A 26,146-nucleotide genomic window follows, 5' to 3' on the forward strand; every position below is an offset into this window, starting at 1 on the left:
AAATTATTAAGTTTTTCTATTATGTAAGCTTGTGTGGCCTTAAGGATTTTTTTTGTTTATTTAATTTCAGTAGCCTAATTGTCCTCTTTTTTTTTCATGAGCTAATGCAAGAGGGACATTAGCCTGTGCAGTTAAAAAAAAAAAGTGCATATAATTCCAGTGTGCACAAACTGAATACAAAGAGCATAGATAGAAAAGCACCTCTGTCATCAGGGACATAAAGATTCAGAAACACACTATAATGCTGAATAAACAAGGCCAGAGGTTTCACATCTAGTCCAGCTCTTTCCAAAAGCTGTTGCTTTTCAAAGATAGAAAAGAAAGCTAATCTGTGGCCATCATCACAAGTTCTGCTGCAGTTAATGAGTTTAAATTAGATTTAAAAACAAGTCTGGTGGCCATACTCTTTGCTCTCGCTCTATTTTATTATAACTACTGTATTTAAATGATAGAAAACAATTAATGTTTTTCTTTTAATTTGCAAACACTGTTTCTCAGAATATACTTTAGGCCTATTTTTCACATGTAATGTGAAAATCAAAATTTACCATTCCCTGTATACCAGAATTGCTATAAAATAGCTACAATATGATGTGTTGGTCCTATTTTTCATTTGGGATATGCAGACAAGGGTCAATCAGCTCTAGCAGTCAGATATAGCAAAGTTTATACTTTGTTTCTTCTATTTACTTTGTGCATCTTAAAGATGGACTGAGATGTGATTAACAGATATTAATAACCCCTTGTACTCTCTTATCTTCTCCTTAAAGGGTTAATTTTGCTGTATAGGCTTTTGTTTGGTACTATAACTGAAAGCAAAAACCTCTCTTTATGTTAGAAGAGGTCTTTGAAGAACTATATGGGGAACATCCTTACCTGTGTCAAATTTACCAAGTTTATCTGTCTTGGGGGCTCTTTCACCTTCCTTTGTGGAACATTCAGTCCTGAGTGCTCCTCATAAAGGAATAAAATGTCTCCTGCTTTCTGTATGACTCTGTATTGGCTTGCTTGTTGTACTTATAGAGGCAATTACTTGAGATTTGTTTGTTACACTTTAACTAATTTATAACTGTAAGTTTTGTGTGATGGGTACAGTAATAGCAACCTTATAGTGTGTTTTGATGCTGTCCTGAAAGTGTGAGATAGGACAGGTATGTACCTGTAATAAACAAATTGGATTTTATTCTCGAATTCCTCAAATTATGGGATTCCTGATACCCAGTAAAAACCAAGCTTGTTTTCAATGTGTGAAACAGGTTTGTGGAGTAGTTTCTTACTTGCTTATCTGAAATTCTCATTGGATTCTACAGGGAATATCTTCAGGATATTATACTACACATAGACTAGATTTAAAGCTTAGAGAGAAGCCTTAATTAGTTTTAAGCTCCCATATGACTTCATTGAAGGATTAGAGGTCTGAGTGCTCCTGTATTTTTTTGATAACTGTTATTTACATCAGCATGGTGCTCACACAGAGCCACAGGCACAGCTTAGGAGACCCAGATAAGAAGTTGCCAGGAACTCTTCCAGCATGTGGCCTCTTTATGCTCAGTAATCTTTCACCAGCTTTTTACACGTGCATCTTTTGCACATTTCTTCCCTCACACTGATAACCCTCTCCCCGACATTTTAATTTTCATTCTCCCTTCTCTTTCCTTTTTATTTCTAAAAATATTTCTTTTCCTGTTCTCCTTGCATTATTTTCTCATCTCAGGAGAACAAAGAAACAAGTTGCTTCCTCACCTGGTTCCTTTTTGTCATCTGTTTTTTCTGGGTCCCCATAAGAAGAAGAAAGGGATCTGCAGGTTTGGTAATTGCTGTCCACTGGAACTAGTAAAGCACGGTCTGCTGACAACTGGAGTAAGTAAGAGTCAGCCTGGAGAGGAAACAAGCTCTAGTGGTTGATAACAGCGTGGAAGCTATTGCTTTCTGTTTGCACATTTTAAATAAACTGCTCTTCACTGTGTCCAGGGATTCATATCCCCTTGCTAAATTCCAGATGGAGGATACATTCCTTCTTTCCAGAGCAGACTCTAAGCCAGAAATGATTTTTGGGTATCTGCATTTCTGGATGCTTCACATAAGCTGTCTTAAGGCGAGAATTGATCTTCAGAAGCTATTGCTCAGGTCATTGAACCGCTGGTCCTGGCACACTGGTTGTAGTAGTGCATCCCAAATTTGAAGTGTTAACACATCACTGATCATTTTTGCACATGAAAAAAAAGCCTGCAGCTTGCTAGCAGTGACTTCTGAGGCAAATAAACAGGGAAGGATCTTAATTGTACTCGTGGTTCCTTGTAGGTCATTTACCTTTTGCCCCTGCTGAGAGAAGAGTCACATGCAAACCTTTTCTAGCCCTTTTTTAGATAGCTGTTTATTCTCCACACAGAAAACTAAATTAGCTGTACATACAGTGCAGATTTCTACATACAAATTCAGTCATATCCTTGTGTTCTGGTTTTCTGTTGGAGCTGACCTCTCTTTTTCCCAAGCCATTCTTGGGATTCAGCCTCCTGCACAGAGCTCATCTGAACTTTTTGTTTTCCAGGAACCACCAGAACATTCCCTAACTCAGGATGATCATACCACAGGGCGAGATGACCCCAACGCTTCACCATCTGATAAAAATCTGGCCTCCAATGAAAATATGATTGCAGGACAGCAATAGAAGTTTTCTGAGAGTTCAGAAGAGTTCAATAGTTTTATATATTAGAGTGATACAACTCCTTAAAATAATTTTGTGCTAAATCTGGATTTTCTGTATACTTATCTTTTTCTTCAAGATTTCACACTCAGGGCAGTGGGAGACCAACACTGTCCATTGAAGTCTGGCTTTTTATTGCTCTGTGATACAACAACTATTTCTAGGTTTGCTGAGAATATACACAAAAAAAGACCAAGATTTTATGACCTTTTTGTAGAACTGTGAAATAAATGAAAGTGTTGTGGGCTTTTTTTATGGCTGCCACTGTGATACAATACTCGTTTACAAAACAAGAAAACATTTTATTTCATTTAATTTCATTCTCCACCATGTGGATTCAATTAGCAGTTAAATAGTACATACAGTGATGAATCAGCTGTGGAATTTGAGATAAATGTCAGTTGGAGTTTGTAATGTATTATGTGGGCTTAGCTCTGCCTAATTTCATTAGGAACAATAGGGTGAAAAACCTTATCCTAAATTCTAAATAAATACATAAATAAATATACAAACAAAACTATGTCTATTTTCATATAGTCATCCCAAACCCATTTGTGGAAACGTGTCTATTAATGTTCTTTGAAAAGAGAAATCCAACATAGGTATGAAAGTGACATTTCTTTTGTCAGATAACAGGAATAATACCATCAGAGTGTTGGCATCTGAACTCTCCCTGGGTCCTGCAGGAACTGACAGGGGCTAGTAATAGCTAGTGCTGATCCTAACTCCTTATGCCACGTTTCTTTCTTCTTGCTCTGAGCTTTCCAGTGCATCAGCTTTTCATCTTTCCAGTCTCAAGTAACAAAGGATTGACTGGAGGGTCACTTGAATCCTAAATAACAAACCCCAAAACAAAAATAAGAAGGGCAAATATTTGCTGCTCTTTATTCACTTTATGAATACTGCATACACGGTACAAAAAAACCCTCCAAATGCTTCCAATATCAGTCTCTAATTCTTAGGGCCCTGCTGGGGAGTACCAGAAAGGGTGGGGGTTTTTGTTGACTTTTTTTAAAGGATCTAGCAATATAGTAGCCCATGTTGCATATCTTCCTTGCTTCCAAATAAAGAAGCCTAGATAAAGATTCTCAACTCACTCCTCATTAAGAAAGAAAAAAAAGGCAAGTGAAAGAACAAATGCCTGTTCTTAACATTTAGTGCTCAGTTCCACAACAAGTTTATATAGACAGAGCTTCATTCCTGAGATCACATGAATGAAGCTCACCATCAGAGACTTAATGGGAAATACAATTGACTAGCTGCTGTGAAAACGAGAAAACTATTTACTTTGTACAATGAACAAAGCCAAAGTTGTTCTACCAGTTGCACAGGCAATGAAGCATTTGCAGTTTGAATTTGTATCTACAGAATCCTTTGACTTGGAGAACTTTTTGCTGGGTTACAAAAACAACAGGAGTTGCAAGATATTCCACACGTTTCAAATCTAGGTCTTTTTTAGTACAGAACCATGAATTCAGAAATCTTGGTTTTACACTGCTGCTAAAAGACAAAAAAGCTTTGTGGGTTCTGGCTATGAACACAGGGGTTTTTTTGCAGTTTTCCAGTGTATACCTACACCCTCTTGCTTGATGCTTTGCAGCTTTGCTGCTTTTGAGTGTCTTAACTGTACGACTTAACTATCTTGCATTCATTTTAATTACCTTAATATAATGGTCTGCCTTTATCCTTATTTATTGAGATGCCTTTTAAAATAACAATTAAAATGTAATAATAATGAAAAATGAAAGTTTTAAAATTTACTTAAGTATTACAGTAATACTGTTTTCCATCCTATGAACCGATTTTTTTATCCACAGTAGGAGCAGTTGGTGATACTGTGCATTACTGTTGCCCTACCTCTGTGAGACTCACTGAAGAGGCAGTTCAGAGGAGACTGTTCCACACATGACTATTAAAAGGATCTCACCTGAAGAAGTTATTCTTTTATTCTGATTACATTGCTCTGCTGTGCTGTAAGAAGAAACTAGTGAAAAACAGAGCTGGAGAGTAAGACAGGTCTGACTGACAAACAAGGAGGTGTAAGTATATAGGCACCAGTGGCCTTGGCCAGTTGAGACAGGTGAGCTGACGATCCACGACCCACCTCATCCGGATTTGTTGCTGAGAAATCGGTTAAATTTACCTGCAGTGGGCTATTCTGAAACATAGATACCCTATGGGATCACGAAAAAAGATACAATCAGGATGGGTATTCAGATTACTGAAAAGCAAGTCTGGCATTTAGAGTATTCAAACTCCATTTACTTCCATGTTCTTAGCAATCTGGGAAAATTCTGCTGTGAAAAAGAGTGCAACTAGGTCAGTTCAGTTGATGGTACACAAAATATGGAATTAAACTCCAATGCTGCAGTGACTGATAGCAATAATTTAAACTGCTGTTTTCAAATGAAAGGAGGAACTGAACATAACTTTGCTTTGTCCATTTCTTAGTATTTTTCCTATAATTTCAATTACTCTACCTGATAATGCAGTGTTTTATTATGACTTTTGCACCTGGAAATCACATACATTTTGAAAAACTGCAAAACAAAAGACAACCACAAACACTGAGAAAGTTGTTTGTTTTAAGGTACAGGGTTCCAACTTCACTAAAAGGAAGGACTACTTTAATTCCACGTGTACCGAGACCTTGTCTCCAACTACACTTAACAAATACACCTTAATAAATCTAAAGAACCAAACATCAGTAGAAGCTAATCTTACAATGGAGACCAGTTCTCTACTACTGAAATTTGCATTTAACTAATTTGTTTAAAAAAAAGAAATGGTCCACAAACAAAGGAAAATGGGTAAAAGTAAATCTGAGCAAGCTGAGCAAACACTGTCCTTCTTGTTCAGTTCCAGTTGAAGTGGTCTCGTGGCGGTAAATCATAATGTGATTTCTCTTCTTCAGGTCCACAGTCTAGTGGCAGACCATAATTGTAATCAACTGTTACAACTGGTAATCTTTTTCTCTGTTCCATCTTTCTGGGAGTTTCACCTTGAAAAGGTTTTCTTTCATAGTTTATTGAACTATCTTCTTGGTGTACAGATGAAGATGGGTGCATTGTTTGTGAAGAGTATGGTGCAAATCTATTTTTTCCTCTACTAATTTCCTCTGAGGGATGCATTCTCCTATTGTCTTCAGGACAGTTTGGTCGATTACTGCAAGAAGAACAAATGTGAACAGTGTAATTCTTAGAAATAAAACAGATGATTTATTGTTATTGGCCACCACTAGAAACTAAACATGTAATGTTGAAAGAACAATTCAAACCCTCATTCTTGTTTTTACCCCCTAAAATTAAAATCCTATGGATGTCGCAAACTTGTTTATAATAATTTTTCAATTCTAGTGACTCAAATTACAGCCCTTTATAGTAAGTAATTCTAGTAGTAGGTGTTTTGTTTCAAGGGCTGTTTCTAATTAAAATTACCTGTTTACTGAGGGTATTTTTACCTCAGGGCCATTTTTGTTCCTAAGCCCATGTTTTCATTTTTGTGAATAATATGTAATAACAGCTCTTTAGTACATAGTCTCAACAGGCAATAATATGCCTAAGATTTTTATTATCGATTCTTCTGCAATAGAATACTCACTCTGCTACAAAATACATGCCGGAGGATCTAAAAATGCATATACAAAATATATTTTTTTGCTTTAAATTCTCTTGACGCTCAAGTACCTTCCTTGCTCTGTAAAATAAGTGGTGTATAAAGCAAATTCAAAACAATCTTTATAATTTTAAAATTTTCTCCCTCACTGAACCATAAATTCACTTAAACTGGAAAGGATCTCTAGAAGAACCTTGGGTCACCTCAAAGTAGGTCTCATTAGATGAGTTTATGCAGTGGCTTGTCCATTCTTACTGTCTTAAAGGATGTGGATTTCACAGCTGCGCTGGGCAACCTGTTTCAGTGTCTGACCATCCCTCACAGTAAAACTCATTAGCTTGTTGCAAGCAGCAGTTAAGATTTAAATACAGCATCTATATCTTGCTTTTTTGCTTACTAATACTGGCTTTTCATATTCTGTTGTGCATTAGCTTGAACTGTGCTTATCATGGGATTCGCACAATAATCCCTCTCAAAAGTCAGTATCAGTGAACCACAAATTAGTCACGTTATCTGCTCAGTGTGCAGATTCAAGGGCTTAAACTGCATTTAAGCAAATATATTAACAGATTTTCATGCTTTGAAGGTAATTTGTATTTTCTAGCTGGGAAACTACAACAGAAAGGTAAGTCAGAAAACAATGTAGAATATCTGATATTTACCTGTAATTTCTGTTAAAGTCATCATTATCTGACCCATAATCTCTGTGAAGTGAAGGAGATGAGGAGAAATGAGGTTCTGCTACATTTTCATGGGAACAAAATGATTGACTTCTGCAAATAATCAAAAGAACTGCATGTTAAGAAGACTGCAAACGATTGTAAGATTTTGAAATTACATTAAATAAAGATATTTTTATTTCATAAAATTGACTTAAAATAAAAACTATAATGATTGTATTAATTTAACACCTTAAAATGGTATGCTTCATTGTAATGACATCCTCTGTTTTAGCTGTACAATGGAAGAAATTAAATCAAATTTTACTAGTCCAACAAATATCTGAAATACATTCTGAAATATTAAAAATAGTTTGAAATATGTCAATACAATAGGTTTACTAGTAAGTGATAGACATATTTGTAAGAATATGATGCAAGTTCAGAAGCAAAGGGATTTCTAACAAATCATGGAATACACAAATGCAAGTCAAACTTCCTTGTAGCACTGCTGTTTATCTCTGTTTAGCTGAGGGCATAAATAAAATTTCTTATTCTATTCTGTTTTGAGGATTGCTTTTTAAGTATAAGTTTCTACACAAAACAAAGCAGGACAAAGAGTTTTGTTTCAAGATGACTAAAAAGGTAAAGGAAACACAAACTTCAAAGAAGCAAACCTAATTTAGGAAACACTGGCTTTCAAAGATGCAAGACTCCAGCTTATATCAAACTCTTCCATAAGTCAAAACAAAAAGAGTTAATAAAATTATCATTATATATTATTTTTAAAGGATGATTAAGTGATTTAAAAATAATTTATTTAAAAAAATATTTGATCTGAAATTTAATTTCAAACTGCTGAGGTTTACACTTTTATTCTCTAATTCTGTTTTTCAGCTCAAGGATGCTTTACCTGTCTGAACACCATTCACGTGGCAAGTCATCATGACCTGGATGATCATGAAAAGGTCTTGGCCTTTGTCCGTGTCCTTTATTAACATAATCAAAATCTTTTAACTGATTCTTCTCCTGTGAGCCATCATAAGGCTGATGGTCATGAAAAGGTCTGCGCCTTTGTCCAGGGCCTTTATTATCATAATCTTTCAGCTGCATCTCTGTTTGTAAGTCATTGTGAGGCTGGTGATCGTTGAAAGGCCTCAACCTCTGCCCACAACCCCTTTTAACAAATTCAAAATCTCCCAACTGCATCTGTGGCTTTAAGTCATCATGTGACTCATAGTCATGGAAAGATCTTAGTCTTTGGCCAGGACCTCTGCTGACAGGATCTAACTCTTTTAACTGCATCTGAGCCTGAAATTCATCACGAGATTGGTGGTCATGGAACAGTTTTCGTCTCCGGCCATGGCCCCTGCTACTGAAATCAAAATCCTTTAACTGCCTGTCTTCCTGCAAATCATTAGGAAATGGATGATCAGGAAAAGATCTCTGCCTTTGTCCACGGCCTCTGTTAATGTCCCTCGACTGTCTTTCTGCCTGTAAATCATCACAAAACTGGTGTCCATGAAAAGGTCTCAAACTTTGTCCAGGGCCCTTGTTACTGAAGTCTAGGTCCTTCAGCTGTGTGTCTTCTTGATAATCATCATAAAATTGGTGATCACTAAAGGGTCTTTGTCTCTGTTCTGGTCCCCGATTGTAGTCCCAGTTTCTCATCTGCACTGACGCTCTTGATTCATCCTGAGCTTGGTGGTCATGAAATGGTCTTCGTCTTTGTCCAGGCTCCTTATTAATGAAGTCAAAATCTCTCAACTGTATCTGTCCTTGCAAATCATTGTGAGAGTGGTCGTCATAAATTCTTAATCTTTTCCCAGACCTGTAAAGAAGTTTTTGTCTTAAACAGAACAGTCCTAAAAACCATCAATGAAAACAATTCCTTTTTAACCAAGAATTTATATGAAAGACATTGCAAATAGTCAGGTATCAAAACTAATAAGAGTCCAAACTGTAAGTAAGATTATAAAACCTTCTGTGTCAGAGCAGAAGCTGTGAAAAACATTCAATTGTAATTCTATACCGCTTGTTAAACAGGCAAAATCAGTGATTCAAAATTAATAAAAATAACTGCAGATTATTGTAGAATAATAAAGGACAGGCAAAGTAAAACTAAATTTTTTTAAGTGAACTAATTACAGACTTCTAAGAGCACACACTCCCTTTCTTTTGCTTATCTTGCAACTGTTATGTCACATTCTGTAAATATATTTTACATGAGCAGGCTATATTCATAAAATCTCTTTTGAGTATCTGTAGTTATTCTCAGCAAGAAACAATTATATTCCCCCTTGTGTGTGGTGGGGGTGTTGAGTTCTATTTCCACATTTCAGCCTATTACCCCTGAAAATCTTCATTTGGGAACCGCTCTGCAGGTCCTTCCATTGCATGTGGTGGGGGAATAATATCTTCATCTGCATCCCATACATCCATTCCAAGGTTACTAAGAAGAAAAAAACATTTCACATAAGCTTCCTTTTTAAAAACATACGACTGACATAGTGAAAAAAACACCCACATAAAATTCTTCCGTTCAGTTTTATGTTCAGCAAAACTTACAGACATTCACAACTTAGCAAATTTTAATCTTATAAATTTACTTGGGAAAGAGCTGCAGGGAAATCAAAGAGAATACCCGAGCTTCATATATTTAGAACAACATCCTAAAGGATGTGAGATAAGCACCACACTTATTAAAAATCTGACATGGGACCAACTTAATCCCGCACAGACTATGAAACAATGATAGGATTAAAACAAAGGGCATTCATTTCAGCTAAAAAGATGCAAATCAGTCAGGTATTCATTTTAAAACCAATTTACTGCTATAAGGTATCACTGTCACAAATACCTTGGGAAGATGGAAAGGTCAGCTATTCCTAAGAGATAAGCATAAAATTCTTAAACATGATACAACTACTATGAATGGAGGAGATGAGAACAATCTTCCACTTTCTCATACTTTTTTATTCGTAAAACTGTTCTTTTTTTTTTTATTAAATATCTGGTTCTACAATGCCAAGAACAGCAGGCAGATCATAGAGCTTATAAAGACATCTCTTCAATGGCTCCTTTCCGCTTGTAATGAAAGAATACAGACTTAATACACCTGTCACATATGATAAAACCACAGAAATGTTCAATAGTAGTTGTCAGATTACAAACAATCTTTTGAATCTCAGAAATTCAAAAGATGAATAAAGTACACTGCACTTCATGTTATTCATATGACAATACACATACAATTACATATATATTTTACAATCTATGTGTAGTTGCATATTAAAGGTTTAAGAGGGAATTTTGACTTATGACCGGAAGTGAACTTTTAAGAATACCATGACACATACAATCTTAAGCACACCACTAAAAGCATTTACCTTCGCATTGGTTGTGTTCTGAGGTCTGTGAGATACACCAGACCATCCATGCGATGACCTCTGGCATCACCAAAAGCTAAAGGAAAAAAAGAAAATACAGTCTAATGAAATGTGTTCAAACTGAGAAATGCGAAAGGCAAGTTTCTGTTCACCATGAGATGCTGAATTTGAAACAACTCTAACTTGTATTTAATACTTTAGCAAGTTGGCATCATTGCAGCATTTTTTTTAAACAACTGAAAGTAGTAGTAGCAAACTACGACTGGAAACCCTTTCAAGTGAAAAGAAAAAAAAAGATTTAAAGCAGCTAAAACATACTCCTCCAATGCTGTCAATTTGCTAATGCTCAAGTCTTGCTTGGAGTAGAATCAAGTCAGAAAAAATATTCTGTGTAAGCCAGCACATGAAATTACTGAAAAGATACTAAAACAGAATTGTAGTATTTGTGAGTACAATTGTAGTAGTTGTGAAGTACAACCTGACACGTGCCTTAGTTCAAACTATATAAATACCTTGGATTGCTGCCTCTGGATCCCAGCCTTCAACGTCTATGAGGTATCTGAAGAAAAATATGATTATATTATTGTCCCAAAGGGATTACAGAACAATATAAGGATGCTATTTTTTGTGGACAACGATTTCTGTGTTTATACAACCTTACCTACATATAAGGTAGCCAGTCCTATTAATTCCATTAGTGCAGTGAACGCCAATGAGCTTCTCTATCAAAAAGGAAAACAGAGTCTTTAATAGTTAAATACAAAAAAAATCTCTATTTTTCTAGAGAAGTAATGATAAATAATGCTTGCTATTTACAAAATTATACTGTCACGCCTGTAAAACAACAGATACATAGAGGCTTCATGATGAATCTCTAGCAGCAGTTAGCTCACTATTTCCAAACCTGTGAAGACTGAGATTGACTGCAGAATGTAGGAAAAAAGGAAGAGTGATGACACCTAAAGCACCTGGCCTCAGCCATAACTGCAGTAACAGGAGAAAAATAAAAGAAATATGGGTCTGAAAGCAAATCTAAACAAGCAAATGTAAAACTGAAGAACTTAACTTATACATAAAGCACCTGGAAGTATGAAATGCCTTGGAGTATGAAATATATGGAGAAAAGGAGAACCAGTAATCTCTAAAGAAATCTTTGGTTTTTTTGAAAAGATTATGCTAATCAGCTAAAGGTTAAAAAGTAGAACAACTTACTATTATTAGGGTTTTTCAAATGAGTTATTTCCAACAGAAATAGGGAAACACTGATATGATCATGCTGGTAAAACCTCATCTAGACTATTTATATTCATATTCAAATGTAATGAAAAAAAATCAAATATGTATAGAAAGGACTACTATGATGGTCACAGAAGGAAGCTTGTCTGATTTAGTCTGTAAAAACAAATCTGAGATACTGAATGTAATGATGGGAATGGAGAACAACGATACTTAAAGGGCAAAGCTGGCTTGAGAATAAATGCATATTAACTGATTGAGAGTTTTAGGGTAGATTTTAAAAGAAAACCTTTCGTCAACAGAAGAACAAAGTTTGGACAGAGACAGTACTGACAAACGGTCTTTGAAACACGACTTAGATAAATTTTTGAATGAGAAAAAATATAACTGTTTGCCACAAATCAGGACAGTCACATTGCCATATAAGTTTGCTGTAAGTTGATGTCCTAACAGTTCAAACATTAAAGAAACCCAACTTCTCAAAAAGTCTTTGTAAGAAAAATCCTGAGATATTTTAGGGGTATTCTAAAACAAAGGCCAAATTATGAGGAGTAAGTTACCATAAAAATGAAAGTTCTCCCAACTCAAAAGTTACATAAGCTCTGCCACAATGCTCTTACTAACTGTAACTGCAGGGTCATTGTCCAGTAACAAATCAGGAATCGATTCTCTCCATATTAGATTCAAACACAGACTATTCTTTGTCACACACAAAAAATCACTAGATCGAAACAACAGAAAACTAATAAACACCAAGTAATTTCCTTAAGCCAAAAAAGAGCAAAGGAAGAAGTAACAAACTAACTTTCTGAGCAAGGACAAAGGCTTCTTCTTTTACCTTTCCATTTTCCCATTACTTCTAATTCAGGCTCTCACACCTGAAATTTATGCCAGTGCTCTTTCAGAAAGCAGAGTTGACCATTCACAGCCAAACCCCAGTTATGCTTTGCAGCAAACACCGTATGCACTTGGGCAGTTCATATCTCTACTTTCTCACAGAAAATGCCAAAGTCAGCACAGCAAACAGCATGAAAAAGCTTGAAAGAACGATCCACCAATATTGGATAAACACATAGGTAAAATCTGCCTACAAAGAATCACTACCAAAAGAAGTGAGAGTCTAAAAGCTGCAAACACACTGTGGCAAAATTTTGTTTTCACAAAAAGCAACTTATACAATCTCAGCAAGAACTGCCCTGTTGCATAAGCACTGAAACAGCAGCAGAGCCACACCACACTGTGGAAACATTGACACTGTGTCTGTAATAAGATTTTCAGGAATTGTTCAGATATGAGGGCAATAATGGACTCAAAAATCAAAAAAACACTACATCAGACTAAATGGACTTAAGCTGCTCACACGTGTCAGTGCCCAGAGGCATCAGAGAGACTCGGTGCTATTTAGAACATCCATCAGGGGCTGGCAGCTACAGCACTCAGCTGGTGGGGGACAATTTGGGTCAGACACATGAAGGCCTTGTTGCAGTTACTTTGACACACAACACAAACACAACGCTACTTGGAAGGGCATCTAAGTTACTTGTCATGTTTGAAAAAGACTTGTTGTGGTTGCATAAAAGATAGGTAGTGGTTCACATAATGGATCTTATTATGATAATAAAGTGGGAAGTGCTATGGAAAGTCTGAGGTCCCCAGTTTCATAAATATCTACTGAAATTAGTAAATGATACAGTGAGCACCAAAATAAAATACAGAGGTTTTTTATAGCATAGGATGCTGATACTTACCATTTCCTGCATTTTCCCATAGGAATTTTCTGACCCATTTTTTGAACTGTAGAATAGTAGCATTATCAGGGACTTCAAGTCCAACAGTATAAAGTTTCTTATACTGCACACTTTTAGGTAAATCCTAGCAACAAAAAGGAAAAAAACAATAGTAAACATTATTCAAATCTTGTATCAATGAAAAACCATAAGCAGTATCTAACATAATGCCAATGTAAACCAGTAGTTCAAACCTTGAATAGAAAGTGAAAACAAACTTGACACAATTCTATAGAGATATGGCCTGAGAAAATACCATTGACATTTATTCTCCTTTTCAGTAGCAGGCTGAGTAATCACAACTGTTTGGACTATACTGGTAAAAATTTTGAAATTGATAAAGTAGTTTAAAAATGTACACCTTCTTAGTGAATTCCACTGAGGATCAGTAAAAAAAGACCCTAGGAATAAATGAGAATGTCTTCAGGACAAAGAGTGTAACTCTTCTGCACCTTTTCTGTAGTGCTTGGCACTGAAGTCTTTACCCAATACTCAGAGTTACCATAATACAAATAAGCCACAAATGCAACTAGCTGGGAAAAGCAGTTATTTCCTTTGTGATAAAACATTTATTTTCTATTGGAGACACAACATTATTCTAGATAGCATACTTGTCTATTCCAATTCAAGGTAAGCAAACATGTAAACACTTCAAAACACAAGTTGTAGCAACTATTTTACATTTTTATTAGGCTTTTATTACCTTAACTTCATAGTATCGGGTGGTATATGTTAAATCAATAATTAATCCAAGCTCCACATTTAGGGCTTTCATTGCAGCAATTAAGTCTTTTGGTGTAAATTTCTGGGTTGGGGTGAGCCTCTGGTTAATTGCCTACAAAGAAAATGGAAAAGAAATATTTTCTTTTTACATTCAAATAACAAGACATTTGTAATATTCAGCTGTTTTAATTAGTACTAGGAAACATCAGTATTTGAAAGGGACTGTTTAAATATCAGAACCACATCCATGTATTATACAGATAAGAGACCAGTTAAAAAGAAAGCAAAGATTTTTTATGTATTTCTATTCAGATGAATATGCAAGAAACTGTGAGCATTTCAATTTGTACAGTGTTAACAAACATTCTTAATTTCATAGACATAAAAATTCTGCAAAATATATCATGTATATACTGATTTTTATGTAACTAAACATCAGTAAAAAGCAAAACACCAAATCCACTTCCCCCAAAAAACTTTGTCCTGCACAGTAACTCAAAATTAAATGTATTTCACATAAAACATTAAAAATTGTGATACAAGATCTCATTTCTAAAGGTTTTAACTGTCTTCCCACAAATGTTGCGCAGACATTTTTATCCCTGCTTCATCTCTTGACAGAGTGTACTTGCATGTCTTTTAGCACTGGGAAATATTTAATATGACTAAAATACTGTGACTAAGAAAACTGCATGTTGGTGGATAATGAATAATTCATTTGATAGAAACAGTGAGAAAAATGTTTACTCACCCTATTGTAGCTGTGTTTTTTGAAATGTGTTCTTCACTTTAGGTGTGAAAATGCCTCATATACTCAAGACTGGATTTTCTGTGAACAGTGCACTTGTCCATTGTGAGAGCCTTTTGACATAGGCTCAGCCAGAACCAATAAAGACAGTGGCAAAAGATGCAGCAGCCTCAACCACCTGTCAGTTCCTTTGTCAACAAGAAATTCAAGCAGACTGGACTCAGAACTAATGGAAAGGAAGGCAGCCACAGACCACATACTTCTTAGAACCACAGATGCTACAGGGTAACTAACCATTTTTTGTTTTGACTGTACAGATTATAATCTAAAATGCTAGCAAGCACTTGTCTCGAGTCTGGAAACAGAGACAGGAAAACAAATTAAAGAAGAAACAGCAGGGCAGTCCTGTCAAAACTTGTATGTGGTTAGGAAGCTTAAGCTAAAAGGGTAGAAAGCATATAATAAAGTATTTGGTCCTATGTATTTCAGACACCTATGCACTGCTGAAAAAACAGTGGAAGTTGTGGAAGTTTAAACAAAATGAACATGAGTCAGTTGTCTCACCACTATTCAGCAGTGACTTTTAGTAGAATCTGAAACTGAACTTAACAACCTTGAGGTGACAAAAGGTGAATCTGCAAAAGGTCTACAGTAGAATATTAAAGAACTTTTACTATGTGAAGACACACAAACTGAGGAGGAATGTAATTTACAAAAATAAGGTTCTCCAAACATATTGTTTGATTAGGTAAACAGTCAAATGTGTTATGAAATACTATGTTTTGAAAGGCTCTTTGGAATTTTTTGAAAAACTTCTGCTGAATATTCAGTAGTTGAGGTATTTAACTGGGCTTTGAGAATCAGAGAAATCTCTATCAATTCTAAAAATCCTTCTAATGGCATGGGAAAGAACCTGCCCTGTTCTTACTACACTACAATGTTACTGTTAGCACTATAAAGATGATCTGAAAGGAGGGATAGAAAATCCTTTCAGGTAAACACATGATCTTGAAGTCTTTACTAACAGCACATCTTCTGCTATGACAATAACCCTTGAGCCTTCAAACTCTGAAAATATATTTTCTCCCTTTGGGTGAAATCACCAATCATCAATTTCTTAATCAGTAACAAATAAGAAAACTGTTGCATATTTAAGAGGTCTGTACCACCAGCTTAATAAATAAAAGGACTTCTGACAGATGATGACCCATCAGGTCTTCAGCATTTTCAGACAGATTTATTGACTACTACCCTCTGCAAAGACACCCCAGTTTAGCCAGCTAAACGTTTTATGTGTATTCTGCCACAAACTCCACGAGCTTCAAGCACATGGTCACTGGCAGACTTGTCATTTCTCTGTCTTGCATCGTTGAGACTGAGCAAATTGAAGGGACAGAGATGTTAAGAGATTTTGCATTCCTGGGTATCAGACTATATTTGGCCAAGCTCAAAGACAGCTTCACAGAACAGAGATCTATGCCCCATGAGATCAGTAGGACTGGAAGGGACTAACACGCTGACATAAGTGTCTACTTGTGATATACTGCTATGAACACTCTCTGATAATGATTTTTTATGATCTCTGGTGTAGCTCCTTCCAGACTATCAGTGGAACTACAGGGAAAGAGTAAAGTGAGCAATAACATATCTTCCTTTGAAAGCTAGAGTGACAGGAACTGGAAATACATATGCACTGAACAAATCCTGCCTACAATAGAGAATCTATGCAAAAATTGCATAGATCAAGCGCTGGATCAAGTGGAGTTACAGGAGCTGATGATGCAAAAAATCCTCTCTCAAAAACCCCAATAGTAAAGAAGCCAATTATAAATCTCGGGATTTTATATTCACGATTTGATGTGTTCACTGGAGGTCTTGGTAGAAAGACACGAGACTACTGTACAGTCCATCTGTATCGTGAAGGACAAAGACCAATGTTAAGTATGAGATCTTTGGTGTCAAAGGAACCAAACCATGATACTAAAGCTGTAAAAGAAGGTGCAGGAAGCAAGTCCTGCAAGCATTCCACTTCAGTCATTGCTGACAAAAGTGAACTGAATGGTGACTGAAAATATAATGCGTATGAATACAGCCAAAGAACCAAAACTTTTTTGTGTGAATACTAGAGTGCAATCTGTAGACAACAGCTTAGACAGAATATTTACTCTTAACTGCTAAGGTTATGTCAAAGCAATGAACTTTAAAAGCAATTAGAAACTTCTACTTCCTCTGTATCTAAAGCAAGGACCTGTAAGAGTTAATTTATACAGCACTTGTGTTAATTTATACAGAAAGGCAAATAGGACAAATTTGCCCTGTGCCTCCAAAGAGGCATGGGCACCAAAGTACTGAACAGTCAAAACAAGTCAGCCTCCACATTTTTTATAATCAGAGAGTTTAAAGACCTGACTCAGTGTATTAAGCAGATTAAGATGACACTTCATGTTAGTAAGTTATTTAGAAGTTCTGCAGTGGCTGGTATCCTTTAACGACTGCTTGATTTCCATAAAATTGTATTTTGGCTTACAATGCCTAGATTGTTATTCATATCATAGCCCCTTCCATGTAATTTCTTAAAACAGCCATAAAAAGATGTTATATAAAATTATGAATTTAGGCCACTTATTAGTGATGAAATGAATGGTGCTGATTGATTGACTCGTTGATTTTTAAAAGATAAATAAAAAGAGTAACAGCAAGTATTAAAAAAAAATAGAAAAAATAAATATTTTTAAGAAGCCACTAGCAGATTACTGAAAGGGCTAAATCTGAATTATTTTTCAAAAATTTTCCTTCAAAGTTTGCATGAACATTCATGCTATTTTTCATTACTTTTCCAGTTTATCTAGTACAACCAATCTATAGTTAATTCTTATACATACCCCCTTTAAAGGTACTTTGAATGCAATAAATCTCGTTCCTGGTATAGGTTGTCCAACTGGTGTCAAACTCCTCCATCTGTAATGAAACAAATATTTATTTCTAAATATTTTCAAGTTGCATGATTCATCAAAAGACACCTGCAGCACAAAGCACATAAAAGTTGCTGTTATTATACATTATAATTAGGTCTCCAAATCTGCAATTATTCCATGAAGTGGTTTCAAGGTATCCCCAGGACATCTGAAAACAGTCTTTTTCTTCCTTCGTCTTCAACTTCCGAAAAATTCCTAATGGCAGGATAGCATTTACAACAAGTAGCACTAATATAAAGCAAAGCAGATGTGTAAGGTTCAACAGGTAAAAAAGTAGTGTTATAGTTGATGGACATTTTTCAACTTTGTTGAATCAAACACCTTATAAAATTATCATATGCATGCATCAGTCATTTGATTGACAAATGCAAAGTTTTCTTTCATTAACAATATAAATGTATATTTTGCAAATGTGTTTTCTTTGTAATATGCTTATTTTTCAAAGAAACACTCTTAACTGCACTTTCTCTTGGCACTTTGAAAAATACAGAGAATATTCCATCACACCATAACTTACCAAAAATCACCTACTATTATGAAGGTTTGTTACAACACTCAAAACCACTACTAATTCCAAAACCACAAAGAACTGGTATTCACAGGTACTACACTGCACTGAAAAAGCTCTTGATATATCACATTTCAGAGATTTCCAGTTTTTAAAAGAATATGAAAAGGATTACCTGAAGAGGAAAACAAGTTAATCAACAGATTAATTTTACCTTCAAAGAGGTTACTTACTAAATTTAGGACTTCTCTTCTTCTGTAAAGGTAAATTATCTCTATAACCTCAGATGATGCAGCTGAGTGACCTAAAATCTAGACAGCCTTTTTGCATTTTCAGCTAATACCTCAACTATTAAAATACAAAACATTTCCACTAGATTCTTTAACACTGGTGTTCGTTCACTTACAATTTTTGAAATGAATGTTTGAATAAATATCTCCCTTTAAAGGCAGCATAACAATTTCTATATTCCCTTCTGATTTCCATAAAACCACATCATTTACTAAATAAACTGAATACTTCATTTTAAAATATTCCAACCACTGATTATTTTGCTTTGTTCACAATTCCCATATCAGAACAAAAACTAGAAGTTGGCTGGCAAAATTCTCAATGAAATATCCATAATTATACTTGTCATAGTATATAAATAATAACATCACGATTCACAGATACTTGGAGCTAACAAAGGAAACCTACGGCACGGTGACCAGAAGCACAATTGATACTAATGAAGATTTTATGATTTACTACATCCATGTCTTTAGCACTAACTTATCTCTTTTATCTTCATCATGAGGTAAAGAACAGATCAAGGCTCACAGTGTAGGCATACAGATGCTCAGTTTAATAGAAAACAAATGAAATAACAAAGGAGTAATAATAACTCATTGTTAGGAAGGCTGTTGCAAACAGCTGTTGTGTAGAAGGCAGATACAAGGTAAGAAGGTGTAAAAGTGAGCTAGAGATGAAATCACTGAGAGGTATTTGCAGTAAACCTTTTACTAAATTCTAAATGTTTGCAGGAAGTTTGTATCTCATAATTGCAACTAGGGAACAAAACCAGTCCCCTACAAATAACATACTGTGTATTATAGAAGTGTTCTGACTTGATGAGTCTTCCTAAGTGAATTTTCAAGACTCTAAACTTTGGAGTCTGGTAGCTGGACACTTGCTGTAAAACATGAAAACAAAAATCTGAGACTATGTTCCATTTATTCCTGTTCATGATATATAAATTGTGTATGAATCAATTAAGACCAGAAATTCAGCGCTGTTTTAACCTGCTTTCTCATGGAAAAGTATGAATGGAAATCAACCGTAATTATCATAAATAGGAGCACTTAGAATTGAATAAGAGATGATCAAAAAAGGGCTTTAAAATCTTATTTTCCTTAATTAGCAGTGTAAAAAAGGCTTTGTAAAAATTCTGAACTTTTTTCATATTAGGGGACTGACAGAACAATGCCCCAGGATTACAGAGTTTGTTGCCAGACCTTAATAAACTTGGGGGTTTATTCACTTGTATTTAAAGCCATTTAAATCCTACCAGAAAAAAAAAATCCGCAAAATCAGCAAGAAACTGAAAAGCTGCTGACAGCTCTCTGGTAGGAAATGAGCAGAAGGCATTCTTCAACAAAAATATAAAGGGTATGTGTTCCATGTTATCTTCAAAAATATTTAAAAAGGAAATTTCAGCATATTGCTGCAGAACTAAAAACTACCTCAAAATAAACCCAGCAGATTGAAATTAAGCACAGATTAGCTAAGGAAATAAATTCAAGTTTGTTCTGTTGTCAACAAAGGAACAGGTGACCCAGACTAAAGAAAGTAAAACTCTTACAGAATAAGTCTGGATAAAAGGCAGAAATTATCAGAGACGAGCAGCAGGTAGTCACATAAACAGGATTTACAAGAGCAAAGACATAACTAAACATTTTAACAAGTATGAATGAGAATTTTAATACATAGTTTGTGCCCTGCTTGAATACAGGTGGAAAGAAGGAAGGCAGGAGTCAAAGGTGTTATTGCAAGACTTGGCACCATCATTCCTCCTGTACCAGTGACTAAGAGCTGACAGAGACCTGAATGAAAAACAATCTGGACATGAAGTAGCTGATTGAGTATGGACTGCATACAGCTGCATATTTTATCTGCTTTGGAACACACAGTTTTTTCATATTTTAGTTTAACATTATTGTTAAGGTCATGCAAAAGCTTTAATTTCCAGTATAATGTGCTATGTTTTAGAACTGATTAATAGTAAGATTTATTTTAACAACTACTGATGATGTTCTTATCGAATTAATAAACTTTTCAAATAGATTTCAAAATTGTGTTGAATAATTATGTATTTTACTGATATTCATAATGAATCATTGAAACGGACACCTTGCCATTTATTTTCTAGTGATTTTTAAAGAAATACAGTATGTTCCCCATAAAGATACTATGTATATTTTTAATGGCAAGCTAGATAAGAAAGCCCTAAAATAATTCATAGTTACAATGTAATGGAACCACTGAATTGAAAATAATTTTAAAGTTTCATGTCTTTAGTTTGTCAGATCTCAGTGATGGAGTCATACAAAAATATAAAGCACAGGAAACTGTCAACAGATACCCTACAAGTTCTTCACAGCAAACAGCTGAATCTCATTGGTCTTTCTAAAGCCAATAATGTGTTCCACTCTTCCAGAGTAAGAGAAACTAGTACTGAATTTAAGGCATCCATTCAGAATGATTTTCATCTAATAGTTAATCAGCATTAGTAAACCAGTGTAAACAGGTATACAATACTCAAAAGCTACACTGGGTGGAGAACTACGTTCAGAGAGCACTATCTGAAGCTGTGCTCAACAATTCAAGGGTTTCAACAATTCTTGAGCCTCTCATGAGCATCTCTCACTGAGAAGCAGTTATAAGTTTAGAACTTACCTGGGAAACTGAATTCCCAAACACTCAAAAGGGATAATTATTCTAACTGTAGAGAAATTCAAGTCTGAAATACTGTCATCTGTAGCAAGATCATTTAGAAACCACGACTTGGAATCTCTTTTTTTTTGGCTTCTGACACTGCATGATATACACACAGCCTTATTTGCCAAGTGGCTTCCATACCTCCATAGATACCAGATTCAATACTGATGGTATGAAGCACTTTTACAAATAAACTCTCACATTATGGTAACCCTTCTCTCCCACCCACCCTGGAACATGCACAACCCTTTACACCACATTCTTTAATATCCCTGTCTAAATGAAAAATGCTGATGCTTTAAGTCTGCACAGGAGAACTTCAGTTAAGAAGTCTGTTTATGGTGCTTAGGCAAAAATAATTCAGCTTTGTCCTTGTAACAAAAAGATCCCACTCGGTATTTTTTTACACCATTCAAGGGTAGCATGCCAGAAGGTGACAATTCTGCAGATGCTTTTCAGAACTGAATCTGATTTTATGTAATTATACCCACAGCAGGATTTTGGATGCTGAAGTGTATAAATACGTAAAAATATCACAATATTTTAAACTATTTGTTATGCAACTTGGACTCCTTTTACTGTCTAGTTCTCCACTGAAACATCATAGTCCACAACCACTGAAGAATTATACCATTTCAGACACCGTGAAGAACCAGAACTTGACTCCACGGTGGAAACGCCAGAGCAAGGGGTCATTTGGATCAAAATTATTGTATTGCTTTAATTAGCATAATGAAACTTGGATTAAAAGTGTTAAGAATTGAGGCAGTAACAGAAAGACACTCTTAAAAAATGGCTACATGTAGTGTTCCTATCTATTCCACTGTTTCTCTTAGAGTAGCATTAAATCGGAAGTGTCGCTGTTAGATCTACTGCTGTTAGAACAAGATGATATGACTGAGGCTGTGGTTCCACAGTCTGAACTGTCTGGACTTGTCCTTATGCTACAGTGTACCACGATCTCATTTCTGCCAACAACTATTTCTAGGGCCAGTAAATTGCACGTGCAGGATCACCTTAGTTCCTTCCAGGGTTCACTGCTATGGTTTCCTGGTTTACTAAATTCACAGAGAAAAACAACATGTTGTGCCAGCACAAGGATGGCATCAATATCCTGCTGCATGAGACCAGTGGGCTGAGAATTCCTTAAACTTCTTTATTGCCAAACCCCCAATACTGTGGATGTCCAGCCTGATTTCTTAGTAGTATAAAAAGGTTAAGTATCTGGAGAAGCTGAAAGCACTTCAGTATCAGGCACTTTGCCAGATGGTAATACTAACTTTATAACCAAATACTTGACAGTAGCTGTTTCTCTCCTTGAAAGTGTTAGTTTCCAGTTACAGAAGTTGAACAGTCCTCTGCTTCTTCCATACTTAAGAAATCCATGCAGCCTGAAAGTGGCTCCAGTTCAGATGTAAGGGGAGATAAGAAGGGAGAAATGAGCACCTGATTCTCAAAGTTTTAGTAATAATTTCCATGTATGGAGAAAACAAGGACAGTTAATTCTTTCTGGATTTCTGCACCACTACTTGCCCACTTTACTCAACTTTGTCAATAATTTAACTGAAATTTCATAGAAACTTTCAGAGAAAGACATGCTTAAATAGCTTTTCTTACATGTTATTCTAATTTTAATCCCTGAGTTTGTCATCTAGAAAAAAAACTTCAAATTTTTGAAGTTATTTTTTAAATTTTGTTCATCTCTTGTTTCTATTTATTGCTTTTAGGACAACCCATATTACAGGAACTCATGCTTTTTTTATCTTATTGCTCCTCCTAAGAATGTTCTTAATAAACCTATTTAACACTTACCCAGAAACCAGGATAATGTCAATCTTTCCTCAAATAACATATAAACTGCAAGTTATTGTCCCATTACTGTGTACTTTTATACCTCAGCATGCTCTCCTATCCAAAAGGTTTGTACTGATGTCAGCAGTAACACATGGGTTAAAATTCTAAACTTGGACTTCCTCTTTGTTTGTTTATTTGATTAGAGCTGAAGAATAGAACTGTATCTGTTTTAAATGAGGTCATTCTGTGGTCCCCATATGCACTCCCAATCAAGTGATCAGAAAGCCTACATAGTGCATTTGGAGTTTTTTAATGATTATTTCTGCTGATACAACACTTTCGTTGTCCTCTTTTTAGAAAGAAAAATGCAGGATGTTTCTGGACCTGAATTCATGAACATATTCCTTGATCTTATGCATGCAATCACCTGCTCCCATCTTATCGTCTCTTCCTCCACACCTAACAGCAAACGTCCAAGTAGTCAGAAGTATGGACTACTCTCCCACTTCCCCAGTAAATAAACACTAGGGATAAGAAGATTAGGAAGAAGGGATTGTGTTTGGCCGACGAAGGAGAAGTGTTCACAGACAGGCTGGAGCATTATACTCACCTGGGGGATGAATGGCTGGGCTGCTCCTGTCTTGGAGAAGATACCTACCTTACCTGGCTGTAGGTGGTGAGGTTGCTTGAGGCAAGAAAGCGCCTGGGGCAATCAGTGCCCCTTCTCTGTGGGCAGAGCTGTGCCCGCTCCTGCCTCTTGCTTAGTGTGAAGGATACTTACCCATCAGGGATAGTATTCTTCTTTACCATGCTGAAAGCAGGAGCAGGCAGAGCAGGAGGCAGCGGTGAAAGTGGGCACTGCAGCAAAGGAGAGAGAACCGCGCAGTTAACACGGTGCTAATCTCTTTCTCCATCAGTGGGCCTTTTCACAGGGCTGAGACTCGAGTAAAATAAACCCAGCAGTCAGTTGGGGCTTGAAGCCATCCTGAACAAGTTCTGCACCTTGCAAGCTAGCCTATTCCTCCACCGCTAAAGTACGACAAGAGCGAAGGACAACTCACCTCTCCTCTCCAGGAGATCACAAGAAAGAGAGGAGAGGCGGCAGGTTTCTAACTCTGGCAGCAGCGCTGCAAGGACGAAGATCCTCCTGGCAGCCCCTTCCGTCCCGCTCCGGCGGCTCGGAGCGGTCTGTCCCGCCCCTGCGCTCCCAGTTAGAACTCGTCTCAACGAGAAGAACCTCCAGGCAGCTGCAAGAGGCGAGGCCGGCACCTCAGCGAGGGAAGGACCGTGCCCTGCCCCACCCTGACCTGGACGGGTCCGGTTCCGCGGGATCCCGGGCACCGCCGGCGCCCGCCGCCCTCGGGGGGGCCGGGGCGGAGAGCGCGGGGCGAGGGGCGCTGCCCCATCTCCGCCGCTCCAGAGACAGGCTACGGGCGGCGTGAGGCTGTCCCTCACCGCCGCATGTCCCCGGGACAGCGCCGGGTCCGGGTCCGGCCCGGGGCTCGGCAGCGGCTGAGCTCGGGGCAGGGACAAACAGAGACACCGGGGCGGGGGGAGGTCGCGGCCCGGCTGCGGGGGGCGGGCGGGCTGTGAGGGGAAGGGCGCGGGCTGCAGCCGGTGGCGGGGCGGGGCGGGGAGGAGCGGGGCTGCGGGCGGCCCGTACCCGGACAGGATCCCCCGGGCGGAGCCGGCGCGGGCCGGAGCCACACAGAACCTTCCCGAAACGGCCGCGACTGCGCCTGCGCGGGATTGGCAGCGGGCGGGGCGGGGCGCGCGAGGCGGGGCGCGCGGGGAGCCAATGGGGTGCCGGCCAATGGGACGAGGGGCGGGAGTGTCTCCGCGCGTGCGCAGCTGCCCCGCGAGCGGAGGGCGGGCGGGACGAAGGGGCGGTGGGAGGTGCTGTGGGACGTGCTGCGGGGGCGGGTATGTGCGGTTCAGGTTTTCCCGGGAGTTCGCGGTTCTCGCTGAGTCGAGATGTGTCCTGTTGGTTTCAGGGACGTTTTCGGCTCTTTCTCACTGTGTTTCCTTTGGGTTTTGTTGTGGGTTTTTTGGTGGTTTTTTTTTTTTTTTTTTTTTTTTTTTTTTTTTTTTTTTTTTTTTTTTTTTTTTTTTTTTTTGGCTCGGCCCGTCCGCGGTTCGCGCTCCCGCGCTGTGCTCGCAGCTCTCGTCCCGCTGCTCGGAGGGCGTGAGGGGAGAGGACGTGCCGTCCCTCCTCTTGTTAGAATGGAAGGTGGGGTAATGGGCGAGCCACTGCCGGGCCACTTATTTCAGCGTGCGCTCTGTGGTGATAGCGTTAATTTCCACTTTCAGGCCGGCGTTTATATAGTTTCTGAAACTCCTCCAGCACAGGATTGTAAACCACATGCTGGAACACAGAATAACTGGAAATTAATAAGTTTGATTTATGCCTTGTTCTTTCAGTATTGGTAGAGAGAAGCAATACAATTTACCTTCTTGTCCATTTTTTGGTCATTGAAAAATACTTAAGTATTTGACAATATACAGATGCTGCAAAATGGTAACAACCTTTTTGTGGTTCCTGTTCACTTGTTTATACGAGACAGAAGTGTTACATGTCAGAGTAGAAGTTGTTTACTGCATAATTGATAAACCGCCTTATTAATTACAGAGCTGCAACATAGTCTGAAAATACTGTTATGGTATTAAAGAAATAGAGTAATTTCATGCCTGTCAACACAGTATACTTTTAACATTTTTAGGACTATTACAGATTTCAGCAGTTTTGTGTTTTGACTTGGTTTTGTTTTCTTCCTTTTTTCTTTTTTAAATTACTGTACTGGAGAACCCCCCCAACTGTTAACTCCTGGATATACATTAGTGTCTTACTGCTACTTCCTCTCTTTTAGTGCACAATTTAAAGCAGTGTTTATGTAGTATTTTGCTTACTCTGCTGAATTGAAGGGACTCTGAAGCAGTGCTCTTTTTTCCAGTATACGTGTTACAACTTGTTTGTTAATGCACGCTTCAAACAAATGGGTCCTGATCAGAAGGTCTCTAGTTAATGCTTT

At 37.3% G+C, this 26,146-nt stretch overlaps 1 protein-coding gene across 1 annotated transcript; it reads right to left on the bottom strand.

The window, feature by feature from the left end:
• Positions 1–2,985: 2,985 nt before the first annotated feature.
• LOC113982534 lies at positions 2,986–25,579 on the bottom strand. Its single transcript, XM_027710839.2, has 13 exons — positions 25,568–25,579; positions 24,781–25,098; positions 23,899–23,975; positions 17,744–17,819; positions 14,094–14,225; positions 13,352–13,475; positions 11,029–11,089; positions 10,880–10,926; positions 10,368–10,443; positions 9,329–9,430; positions 7,892–8,809; positions 6,982–7,092; positions 2,986–5,869 (listed from the first exon to the last, which is right to left on the bottom strand). Exons 1-13 carry the CDS (start codon positions 25,577–25,579, stop codon positions 5,560–5,562), a joined length of 2,364 nt encoding a protein of 787 aa, XP_027566640.2. The 3' UTR covers positions 2,986–5,559.
• Between the last annotated feature and the right edge of the window lie 567 nt (positions 25,580–26,146).

The sequence above is a fragment of the Pipra filicauda genome, unplaced genomic scaffold, assembly GCF_003945595.2.
Source record: "Pipra filicauda isolate LSUMZ 115617 unplaced genomic scaffold, ASM394559v2 scaffold15_size4787011_pilon, whole genome shotgun sequence".
In the NCBI taxonomy this organism is placed as follows: domain Eukaryota; kingdom Metazoa; phylum Chordata; class Aves; order Passeriformes; family Pipridae; genus Pipra; species Pipra filicauda.

What these genes read in the sequence shown, in the direction of transcription:
- LOC113982534 (XM_027710839.2), bottom strand. An exon ending in GCCCGGGGGATCCTGTCCGG is followed by an intron (nt 23,976 to 24,780) that starts GTACGGGCCGCC and finishes CCTTTGCTGCAG; the next exon opens with TGCCCACTTTCACCGCTGCC. An exon ending in ATGGGAAAATGCAGGAAATG is followed by an intron (nt 11,090 to 13,351) that starts GTAAGTATCAGC and finishes CCTTTTTGATAG; the next exon opens with AGAAGCTCATTGGCGTTCAC.